A 12,403-nucleotide genomic window follows, 5' to 3' on the forward strand; every position below is an offset into this window, starting at 1 on the left:
AATGTTTATAGCAGTGTTTTCAACAATAGCCAAATTATGCAAAGAGCCCATATGTCCATCAACTGATGAAAGGATAAAGAAGATGTGGTTTATATATACAATGGAATACTACTTGGCAATGAGAAAGAATGAAATCCTGCCATTTGCAGCAATGTGGATGGAACTGGAGGGTATTATGCTAAGTGAAATAAGTCAATCAGAGAAAGACAGATATCATATGTTTTCACTCATATGTGGAACTTAAGAAACTTAACAGAAAACCAGGGGGGAAGGGAAGGAGAAAAATAGTTTCAAATAGAGAGGGAGGCAAACCATAAGAGATTCTTAAATACAGAGAACAAACTGAGGGTTGATGGGGATTGGGAGGGGAGAGGGGAAAATGGGTGATGGGCATTGAGGAGGGCACTTGTTGGGATGAGCACTGGTGTTGTATGTAAGCGATGAATCATGGGAATCTACCCCCAAAACCAGTTGCCTGCCCTGTGGGGATTTGAATTCTGATGATTGTTTAGAGAAGGTGGCAAGGATCATCAGACACTTTTTCCAAAATCATAGTATAGGGAACACGATTGAGAAGTGGAGCAGTGGGGACACATGTAAGAGAGAAAGGATTTTTGGAATTGAATCAACAAGTTACATTTTTGCTAGGTAAATGCCCCAGGGGGACAAAAGGTGTATTTCAAAATATAGTCAATATTTAATAGGAACAAGTTCTTCGGATCAGTGTTTTCATAATGAAATGTGTAAATGTGGAAGAGAAAATAGTATAATACCCAGAGAAAGTTTAGATCCAGGTATAGGGAACATCACTTTACAATGAAGAGTCTTGAAAGCCTGTATAACTGAGATGAGAATTCAAACATTCCCAACCACTTAGAAGAAAGGAAATTTTGAAAAGGCAAAAGTAGAACCCAGGCAACCCAAAAACTAAACTCATAATATACATTTCTCAAGAAACTCTCATGGGAGTTGTCTAAGCCTATGGAGATGGTGTTCCTAACATCTTTTGTATTGGAGAACAACTTTTCTGCTCATAGTTCTTGTTTTTCATTGCTATCATCTTCTAAATTATCAGAATCATTCTCATGCATAGAGAGAAACCTCCCAGATCGTTCCTTATAAATTTCTTCATTCTTCACAATTATTTTTTGCCTATAGAGAAAAAGAACATGTATCACTATAGACTCAAGGATAGAAGGGGACGTAGGATATCTGAGGGGAGAGAAATGTGGTTTCATTCCTTCACTGGGGGCAGCTGCACACATTACTTATAGGTTTTTTTTTTTAATGTTTATTTATTTTGAGAGAGAGAGTCCCAAGCAGGCTCCACGCTGTCAGAACAGAGCCTGATGTGGGGCTTGATCCCATGAACCATGAGATGATGACCTGAACCGAAATCGAGTCAGACGCTCAACCAACCGAGGCACCAAGGCACCCCATACTTGCAGTGGTTTTGAATTTAATGAGAAATGATATTTAGGTTACCAAATTCTCAAATGAGGAATGTTCTGCTGAGGGGAAACAGAGTATGCCATCCCAATATACCTTGCATATTGATTACTTGAGTTAAAGTTACTTAAGCAACAGCCAGTGCAAGAAAGGCATTCTGACCCTCTTTGTTCCCCTGAAAGTAGGAAATATATTTTTCATATGAATATACCTTCCCTATACCAGAAGGTAAAGAGATATCCCTATCAGCAGAAATAGGGAATTTAAAGCTAAGAAGTCTGTATAAAAAAAACCTGGGTGGCTTAGTTGGTTGAGTGTCTGACTTGGGCTCAGGTCATGATCTTGCGGTTTGTGAGTTCAAGGCTCACATTGGGCTTACTGCTGTCAGCACAGAGCCCATTTCAGATCCTCTCTTCCCCTCCCCTGCCTGTGCTCTCTCTCAAAAATAAATAAACCATTAAAAAAAAAAACCAACAACTCTGTTACTTACTAATTTAGTACCCCAACCCCAAACTTCTTTGTCTTGTCAATTCTTTACAAATTTATTGTTACTTTGTCTAAAAGGTATAACTGCCTGATTTGTTCACTTCTTTGAGTCTCATATTTTACTGAGCTCCTATACATACAAAATTAAATTTGTTTTTTCCTGTTAACCTGTTTTATGCCAATTTAACTATTAGATCAAAGAACCTAGACAAGAAGGGATAAGTTTTACTACCAAATCAATACAATGAATAACTTCCCTTTATTGAAGTATCTACCCAAAATTTATCCCAATGATTTAAAATGCATTTCCAGTTAACAGTATTATTTCTGACCTAAAGTTGACTTCCACAGGAACTAAACACAGCTGTATCTAAGTGTAAACCACTGACACCTAAACCCATAACCCCTCAGGGGACATGGTAAAAACTCAGAACTCAGATGGGTTGTTACAATAGCTTCCAATCATTCATTCATTAAATATTTATTAAATATCTCTTAAAGATTCCAACTGTATGACATTCTGGAAAAGGCAAAACTACAGAGACTGTGAAAAGATCCGTAATTTCCAGGAGTTGGGAGGGGAAGCAAAAAATGAATAGGTGGAGGGCAGAGGACTTTAGGGATTTAAAATTTATTCACAGAACTGAATAAACTCAAAGACCCTCAGATAGGGGCATCTGGGTGACTTAGTCAGTTGAGTGTCTGACTTTGGCTCACATCATGATCTTGCAGTTCATGAGTTGGAGCCCTGCATCGGGTACTGTTGGTGTGGAGCCTGCTACAGATCCTCTGCTCCTCTCTCTCTCTCTCTCTCTCTCTCTCTCTCTCCCCTCCCCTGCTTACTCTCTCTGTCTCTCTCAAAATAAATAAATTAATTAAAAAATAAAGATCCACAGGTAAATTTCATGTGCTGTTTTGAATAAAAACTAAGATGTAATAAGGGAGAGGAGTCTAGACACATGCTCAGCACCACTTCAGATGAACTGTCTGTCCTTAGTAGGTGACTTCTGTGGCCAGGCTTTGAATGACTATTTCCCTCCTGGAAGTGCCTGTGCCTTGACTTTATTAAGAAATACCTGGGTTCATCTTCATATCTATTCCTCACCCAAACTCCCTTCCACTTTCTAAAGATAACTCAGCCATGTCTTTTTGAGCAGCATCATGCACACCTTAGATGAATGTTTTCTTCTGTCAGAAGCTGTATGGTGTATTTAAACTTTTCTTCAGTCTCGGCAAGCTTGGTGTGGAGTGTTTTCTCCAGATTTCCCACTGTAGCTTTCTGAAAGACATGTAAATTTTAATTGCTCTCTTTCCCAAGCCAGAGTCATCCAGAGCAAAGCTACGTGGCAGAACCATACAGAGACCTGGATTCCTCTGCACAACCCTATCCCCACTCCAGCCAGGACTCACCTCTCTCTGGAGTTCCATCTGGGTTTGGTAGAGGGTTGTGTTAAGTGATTCTAAGATAACAGATTGTGCATTCAACTCTTCCTCCATGACCTGTTTAAGAAGACAACAATGTCTATCTATTTATTCTCTTCTGCAGGGTGCCTGGACTAGAATGTGAAGCGTCAACTTTAGCTACTCCTTCTCCTTCACTGTTCAGTCACTGTGCCCTCTTACTTCTATCTCCTTTATGTCTTGCCCATCTATATCCTCATATGCAGACTCACTATCACTGTCCCAGAGCCAGCCCTCACCAGAGCTCCCGTGGTTGTCACAATAGCTACCAATCATTCATTTATTAAACAAATATTTATCAAATATCTACTCCAGATTCCAACTATATGACATTGGGGAAAATGCAAAACTATAGAGACGGTAAAAGGATCAGTTGTTGCCAGGGATTGGGAAGGGAAGCAGGGATAAATAGGTGGAGGACAGAGGAGTTTTAGGTAAAGAAAATATTCTGTATGATATTGCAGTGGTGGGTACATGGCATGATGCATTTGATAAAACCTATAGAATGCATAACACAAAGAGTGAGCCCTAATGTAAATTATGGACTTTAATTAAAAATGATGTATCAATATTGGTTCATCAGCTGTAACAAATGTACCACACTAATGCAAGATGTTAATAATAGAGTATATTGTATGTTTGTGTTGGGGGAGGATATGGGCACTCTCTGCACTTTGTTTAATTTTTCAGTAAACCTAACATTGCTCTAAAAAATAGCCTTTAAGAAAAGTTGGTTTGAGAGAGAGAGAGAGCACGCTAGTAGGGAAAAGGGGCAGAAGAGACAGAATCTTAAGCAGGTGCTGTACTCAACACAGAGGTCATGACCTGAGCAGAAATCAAGAGTCAGATGCTCAACCGACTGATCCACCCAGGAACTCCTTAAAAATAGTCTTTTAATTAGGAAAAACACCTACTATTATAGGCACTAGGAATATTATGATGAATAAGAAAAATATAATTTCTACTCTTATGGAGATACACCCTAGTGAAGGGGATGAAAAAAATTAAATAAAAGTCAATAAAATAATTACAATAATAAATTAAAAACAAACCAAGGATGAAGATAGAAGATGCAGTGTTAGTGTGGGGAAGGGATAAATGTGGAATCTACTACATTAGATAAATGCTGAAGAGACAATAAAAATGATCCAGATGGCTCTGTGCTTTCAGATGTCAGCCTCATTTAACTCCTACATGTCTTCAGAGCTCTTCCCATGGAATAAGCATCTTCTCAAGATGTATAAACTAGAGAGGTACCATCTCTCACTGTATTTGCATTGTACAAAGCACTGTACTAGGTCATTTAGCATTCTTTTGTTTGCTTATCCATTCAAAAAAATCAGCTGGTATTTACTAAATGTCTGTGATGTGCCAGGTACTGTTCTAGAAACCGGAGATTAGTGGTAAAAAAACAGACAAAAATCTCTGCTTTCATTCATTGAGTTTACCAGGTTAGACAGTTATAAATCTGTATAGAGGAGCGCCTGGGTGGCTCAGTCAGTTGAGCATCCAACTCTTGATTTCAGCTCGGGTCTTGATCTCACAGTTTGGAGAGCCCCTCATCAGGCTCTGTACTGAGTATGAAACCTGCTTAGGATTCTCTCTCTTCTTTCTGCCCCTCTTCCCTACTCATGTGCTTGCTCTCTCTCTTAAAATAAATAAATAAATAAATGTAAAAAACCTGTATAGAAAAATAAAACAAGGAAATGGAAGTGTTGGGGAGGGTGTTAAGCCTTTAAATAGAGTGGCCCTTCAGAAATGGCATTTGAACAAAACCAGAAAGAGGTAAGGAAGTTAGTTGTGTGGATATCTAGAAAAGAGCTTCCCAAGAAGAGTGAATGTCAAGTGCAAAGACCCCAAGTAAAGGATCCTTGACTGTTAAAAATACAGCAAGGAGTCCAGTGCCATTGCAGTTGTGTAATAAAGGGGAAGAAATAGAAGGAGATAAGGTTAGGGGAAAGAATCATGAGCACAGAGCAGGTAGAATAATCCCCAGCCTCAACACAGGACTGGGAATAGTTATATTCCCACCAACCAGAGTACACAGAGTATTGGGTAGACTACTCAGAAGGGTATTATCTCTGTAGGGGGGAAAATTAGCCTTAAACTAAAGACTGCTTTAACTTAACTGCATCCCAGAACAAAGTCCAACAATATTTAAAGAAATACAAAAAATATTCAGCACCCAACAAGGTAGTTTGCAATCCACCTTTTTGGTTTGTTTGTTTTGATTACACTTATGCTCAAGGTGGGGGTTGAACTCACAACCCAGAGATCAAGAGTCGCATGCTCTATGGACTGAGCCAGCCAGGCACCCCCCTCACCCAACAAGGTAAACTTCACAATGGCAGGCCTCCAAAAAAAAAAAAAAAGTTACCAGGCATGCAAACAAGTGAGAAAATATGACCACAAATGAGGAGCAAAATCAATTAACAGAACCAGAAAGGAATGATAGAATTAGTAGACAAGCTCATTAAAGCAGCTATTACAATGCACTGGGTTTTCCTTGCTCCAAAGCCTATCTGTCTACCATGCAGGACATTGAGGCTTGTTGACCCAACAATGCTGAAGCCTTGCCTAAGCTCCAAGATATAATTCCACGATTTTATAATGGCTAGTCTTTTCCCAAACATGTCCATTCTGGATCCTAGTGTAAGAAGAATCAGAAGGCAGTTCATGGGTTTGAACAGTTTCCCTTCAGGTATCTCCCACATGGAAGTGCCATAATTTGTCCCAGAAGAACAGAATTCTTTGAGGAAGCTGTTGGGGTTGAGGCACATTTGGAATATCAAGGAGAGGCTTGGAATTAGAGTTCCCAGGGTCAGTATTGTACTTTTTAGAGCTTAAGGGAAGAATTTGGTATTTTACAAATCAAGACTCTTTTGTGGTTTGAGCCTTACTAGAAATGGAACGCATTTGACACTGAAGATCACACAGCATATTGCTCATATATTTGCTCAAATTGCTCTAAAAAGACACAAAGGCTCTGTTTTACAAATGACTTTGTATTATAGTTATAAAGTTCTATTTGACTTGTTGAATCCAGCAAACTCAGCTTTGGGTCTTCCTTTTGTTTTGTTTTGGAAAATTATAATAGATTCTATTTTATTGAGGGTATATAATTTTACTGGTGCATTTGTAAGATGCTAATTCCACAAGAAAAATGAAAGAGCTTACCTTTTTGGTCTTTCTCAGCTCCTCTAATTGCAAGGTGTCCTTTTCATGTTGTTTCAGTAGCTCCTAAAAACAATTTTATTCGGAAAAGGTCAGCACTGGGGTTTCTGGCACTTCTTTCAGAGACTTGAGAAAGCCAGAATAGGATTCCAGAATGTAGTATTCACCAAAGTTTAGATATTGGTGTAATGAAGCACATGTTTAATTTGTTAAAGGTAAATTTTGAAAATCTTAACTTATGTGCAATATATATATATATGTTTAAATATATAACATATATAAACATATAATATATAAATATATATAAATATATAATATATAAATACATAATATAAAAATATATAATATATAAATATATATAAATATAATATATAAATATATATTATATAAATATATAATATATAAATATATAATATATAAATATATATATATTTTTAAAAACTCAAGTTAGTTAATATACAGTGTAGTCTTGGCTTCAGCAGAACCCAGTGATCAATCTCTTACATAGAACACCCAGTGCTCATCCCAACAAGTGCCCTCCTTAATGCCCATCACCCATTTAACCCATCCCCACACCTATGTCCCCTCCAGCAACCCTCAATTTGTTCTCTGTATTTAAGAGTCTCTTATGGTTTGCCTCCCTCTCTGTTTTTATCTTATTTTTCTTTCCCTTCCCCTATGTACACCATACACACACAAAAAATCAAAATGGATGAAAGACTTAAATGTGAGCAGGAAACCATCAAAATCCTACAGGAGAAAGCGGGCAGCACCCTCTTTGACCTCAGCTGCAGCAACTTCTTATGTGACATGTCTCCAGAGGCAAGGGAAATAAAAGCAAAAATGAACTATTGGGATCTCATCAAGATAAAATCTTCTGCACAGCAAAGGAAACAATCAACAAAACCAAAAAGGCAACCGATGGAATGGGAGAAGATATTTGTAAATGACATATCGGATAAAGGCTTAGTATCCAAAATCTATAAAGAACTCACCAAACTCAACACTCAAAAAAACAAGTAACCCAGTGAAGATCACAATTTCAGACTTTAAGCTACATTACAAACCTGTAATCATTAAGACAATATGGTATTGGCACAAAAACAGACACATAGATCAATGGAAAAGAATAGAAAACCCAGAAATAGACCCACAAATATATGGCCAACTAATCTTTGACAAAGCAGGAAAGAGCACCCAATGGAAAAAAGACAGTCTGTTCAGCAAATGGTGCTGGGAAAACTGGACAGTGACATGCAGAAGAATGAACCTGGACCACTTTCTTACACCATATCACATCAACAAATATTAAAAAGACACCATATTTTCATCAAGGACTTTGTTGTTAATGTACATATTTAATATTGTTGAATATTCATTTATCCACAGATTTATCTTTATATTCAATGCAATCTCAGTCAGAATACCAGCAAGCTTTCTTGACAAACTAATTCTGAAATTTATGTAGAAATATAAGTGATATAGAGGCACCTGGGTAGCTCAGTCAGTTAAGCGTCTAACTCTCAATTTTGGCTCAGGTCATGATCTGACAGTTCATGGGATTTGGCCCTGCATTGGGCTCTGTGCTGACAGTCCAGAGTCTGCTTGGGATTCTCTCTCTCTCTCTCTCTCTCTCTTTCCCACTTGCGCTTTCTCTCCCTTCTCTCTCAAACACAAATAAATAAAAGAATGTAAATGATATAGAAGAGTCAAAATAACATTGAAACACAAGAGCAAAGCTAGATTTTTACTCCCTGATTTCAAGCTGCAATAATTAAGATGATGGTTGTCTTGGCCTTGGTATGGACAAATAATTCAATGGAACAGAACAGAGTCTATTCCCCCTCACCCCACCCCTCAAAACACAGCAAAAACATCACGGCAACTTAATGGAGAATGGAAAGTTTTTTTCTATAAATCATGCTCAAACAACTAGATACTTATACAGAAAAAAGTGACCTATGACCTCTATCTCACTCTATACATAAAAATTATTCAAAATGGATCACAGAATCATAAAAATTAAAATTACAAAGCTTTTCAAAAGACAGAATATCTTTGTATCCTTGGACTAGGCAACAATTTCATAGAAAGGACACAAAAAGCTGTAATTTTCCTGTAAAAAGGAAAAAATTAATAATTTGGTTTTCATCAAAATAAAAAAATTCTGCACATCAGAAGACAACATAAATAAAATGAAAAGGCAAACCACAGGCTAGGAGACAGTATCTGTAACACATATATCTGACAAGGAACTTGTATCCATATTATGTAAAGGTCTCCTACATATCAATAATAAAAAGATAAAGAATCCAAGTTTTTTCAAATGACAAAAGACTTAAACCAGCATTTCACAAAAGAAGACATATAAATTGTCTGATAAGCATATAAAAAATTGCCCAACGTAATAGTTAGGGAAATTAAAACTGTAATGAAATACCATTTCATACCATTTCATACCATTGGAAGGGTCAAAATTAAAAAGGATGTCAATACTAATTGTTGATGATAAGGAGCAACTGGAATTCTCATAGATTTAAGGTGCAAGAGTAAAATGATACAACTACTATGGAAAATAGCTTGGTATTTTCTTATAAAGTTAAACCTATAACTACCTGAGAGACCAATAATAAGACTGCTAGGTATATACCCAAAGGAAATGAAAGCTTGTGCCTACAGAAATCTTTGTACAAGGGTGGTTACAAAAGCCTTATTTATAAAATAGGGAGGACAAAAAATGGAAACAACCCTAACATCCAAAAACAGGGAAATGGTAAACACATTGTGTGATATTCCTACAAAAGAATACTACTAGATATAAAAAGTAAGAAATTGATATAAACAAAAAATAGATAAATTTCACAGGCACTGTAGTGTGGAAAAAGAAACTATATACAAAAGAGCATACGCTACATGATTACATTTATATGAAACTTAAAAACAGATGAAACTAATCTATGATGGGAGGAATCAAAACAGTGGTTGTCTTGGGTCAAGTTTTGAGGGAGATAGGGCTTAACTGGGAAGGAACACAAGACTGATTTCTGGATTGCTGAAATGCTCTAGATTTTTTTTTAAATTTATATCCAAGTTAGTTAGCATATAGTGCAATAATGATTTCAGGAGTAGAATCCAGTGATTCATCTCCTACATATGACACCCAGCGCTCATCCCAACGAGTGTCTTCCTTAATGTCCCTTAACCATTTAGCCCATTCCCCCTCCAGTAACCCTCAGTTTGTTCTCTGTATTTAAGAGTCTCTTACATTTTGTTGCCCTCCCCGTTTTTATGTTATTTTTATTTTCCTTCCCTTATGTTCATCTGTTTTGTATCTTAAATTCCACATATGAGTGAAGTCATATGATATTTGTCTTTCTCTAACTAATTTCACTTAGCATAATACACTGTAGTTCCATCCACGTTTTTACAAATGCAAGATTTCATTCTTTTTGATTGCCGAGTAATACTCCATTGTATATATATATATATATATATATACCACATCTTCTTTATCCATTCATCTGTTGATGGACATTTGGGCTCTTTCCATACTTTGGCTGTTGTCGATAGCATTGCTATAAACATTAGGGTTCATGTGCCCCTTCAAAACAATGCTTTTGCTAAGTGTAAACTATGCTTCATGAGACAGACAGAGAGAGTACCATTTACAGATTCATAGTCAGCATCATTGGAGAAAAAATAGAAGAGAGGAAAGGATGCATGCAGATGATCAACTCTATCCCCAGTAGAGGAATTGCTACTTCTTATTCAGATGTCTGAGCTCTCTATACCCCAGAAGAACTGGACACACTGCACAGCATGTCCCACACCCACATTACTATTTTGCTCAGTTATAGTGAATGTCAGAAATGGGCTTTTATTGGTGAAATTAGTGGTTTTTTAATTAGCATGATAGTTGGAAATGGGCTCTTAAAAATGGAATATTGAAGGTAGCTACTATTTAAATTTTTTTTTTACATTTTTATTTATTTTTGAGAGACAGAGACAGAGCACAGTGGGGGAGGGGCAGAGAGAGAATGAGACACAGAATCCGAAGCAGGCTCCAGGCTCTGAGCTGTCAGCACAGAGCCCGATGCAGGGCTCGAACTCACAAACTGTGAGATCGTGACCTGAGCCAAAGTCAGACACTTAACCGACTGAGCCACCCAGGCACCCTGAAGGTAGATACTATTTTAGAGACACTGTCCACTTTGCAGGAAAAAAGTACAGGAATCTAACAAAGCCTATAGCCTACCCACTCAGGAATGGTGTCTAAGGTTTGATCCCTAAATGGTCCTGTGTGTCTGCTTAGGAGGAGCTCCAGCTGCCAGATGCTGACTACAGTGGTTACAGAATCCTACCTCTGTACTACCCTTGCATACACCTCTGATGAGTCTTTCATGTACCTAAAAGTTCAGAGAGTTGGTGGTATAACCACTTGGGGCCTGCTTGCTAGTAATGCATGTTTATTTAGTAAATGTCTGTATGTCTGAGACCTGTTTTCACTATGATCTGGCATCAGTATCAAGGTTGTAGGGGAGTGATTAACAAGAGTAGCTACATTTTAACCCCTCTAACTTTTGTTTTTCTTTCAATGTTTATTTATTTTTGAGAGACAGAGACAGAGAGTGAGTGGGGGAAGGGCAGAGAGAGAGAGAGAGGGAGACACAGAATCTGAAGCAGGCTCCAGGCTCTGAGCTGTTAGCACAGAGCCCAACTTGGGGCTCAAACTCACAAACCGTGAGATCATGACCTGAGCCTAAGTCACATGCTTAACTGACTGAGCCACCCAGGCGCCCTTACCCCCTCTAACTTTTAGATAGATCCTCTTATTTTTAGATAGATCCTCTTAATTACTAAGAGCTATACATGACCAACTTGCTTAGTTTAGTTTGCTACACTGCCCTTTCTCTTCAGCTACAGTCAAGAATGAGGAGGACATTCAGAAACTGGGAAAATTTGGCAAAATAGGGAATTTCACGTTTTGTATGTGTTTAGCATTCTATTATTTCCCACTAATTACAGTTTTCATTCCACAGTGACCCTGTGGTAAGACCATGTAGGTAAAGGACAGCAAGACTGCCAGTCTACTTGCATATATTTCCAAGGAAGCTGGGAAAGGAAGAATATGCCCATAAAGGCAAAATTGTGCCTAATTACAGAGGCACACCTAGGAACCGGATGTCCCACCTAGGCTTCATGCTCAACCACTCATGTGCTTTGGGCTAAGTTACCTCCTTCTCTCGATTGAAGTTCTCAAAGACGGTACTGTAGGAGTCATTTATTTTCTTCTTTTCTTCTTCTGACTCTAACTCAAACCTTTTTGTCATATTATGTTCTGGGGGTGAGAAGAAATTACGTATGTGAGTAAATGTGGGGAAAGCACATGCAGAGAGAAACTGAGAATATCTGAAGGTAATAAAAATTCCAGACTGGGTCAAACTCAAGTTCCTTTCAGCCTGTCATTCAGCCTCTGATGCTCACCTAGAAATGCTTGGGAATCAGGTGAACATGGTGGCAGTTTTCAGTGATATCAGCCATATGGTTTTACTCCTAATGTCTCTGATTTTTGTGTGTGTGTAGTTTGTTTTAGATCTGTTGCTTATTATTTTGTCCATTCCCTCTGCTGAAGTAATTACGTTTTCTTGGATATTCTTACCTTAAAATATAGCTCTTGACTAATGTGAATTTTCCAGCAATAAAATTTATTCTGTACTTAACCCTGGGGTAGAGGAAGGCTTAAAATGTTTCTGGTACAGGAGAACTTAACCAACTGAGCCCCAAAACCAAAGAGGAGAAAGGAGGGGTGAGGGGCTGACACAGATTTCTTCTT

General features: G+C 37.8%; 1 protein-coding gene across 4 annotated transcripts in view; it reads right to left on the reverse strand.

Annotated features, from left to right (window-relative positions):
• Nucleotides 1-638: 638 nt before the first annotated feature.
• FLACC1 (flagellum associated containing coiled-coil domains 1) overlaps nucleotides 639-12,403 on the reverse strand; it is a 63,435-nt gene continuing 51,670 nt past the window's right edge. For all 4 annotated transcript variants that reach the window (XM_045480730.1, XM_045480728.1, XM_045480732.1 and 1 more), the window contains 5 exons: nucleotides 11,805-11,908; nucleotides 6,574-6,636; nucleotides 3,346-3,435; nucleotides 3,105-3,214; nucleotides 639-1,152 (listed from right to left, as the gene is read on the reverse strand). In XM_045480730.1, the coding sequence (XP_045336686.1) occupies nucleotides 1,032-1,152; nucleotides 3,105-3,214; nucleotides 3,346-3,435; nucleotides 6,574-6,636; nucleotides 11,805-11,908 (488 nt within the window). In that variant the 3' untranslated portion in view covers nucleotides 639-1,031. The remainder of the gene's footprint in view (nucleotides 1,153-3,104; nucleotides 3,215-3,345; nucleotides 3,436-6,573; nucleotides 6,637-11,804; nucleotides 11,909-12,403) is intronic.

This window comes from Leopardus geoffroyi, chromosome C1 (genome assembly GCF_018350155.1).
Source record: "Leopardus geoffroyi isolate Oge1 chromosome C1, O.geoffroyi_Oge1_pat1.0, whole genome shotgun sequence".
Lineage (NCBI taxonomy): Eukaryota > Metazoa > Chordata > Mammalia > Carnivora > Felidae > Leopardus > Leopardus geoffroyi.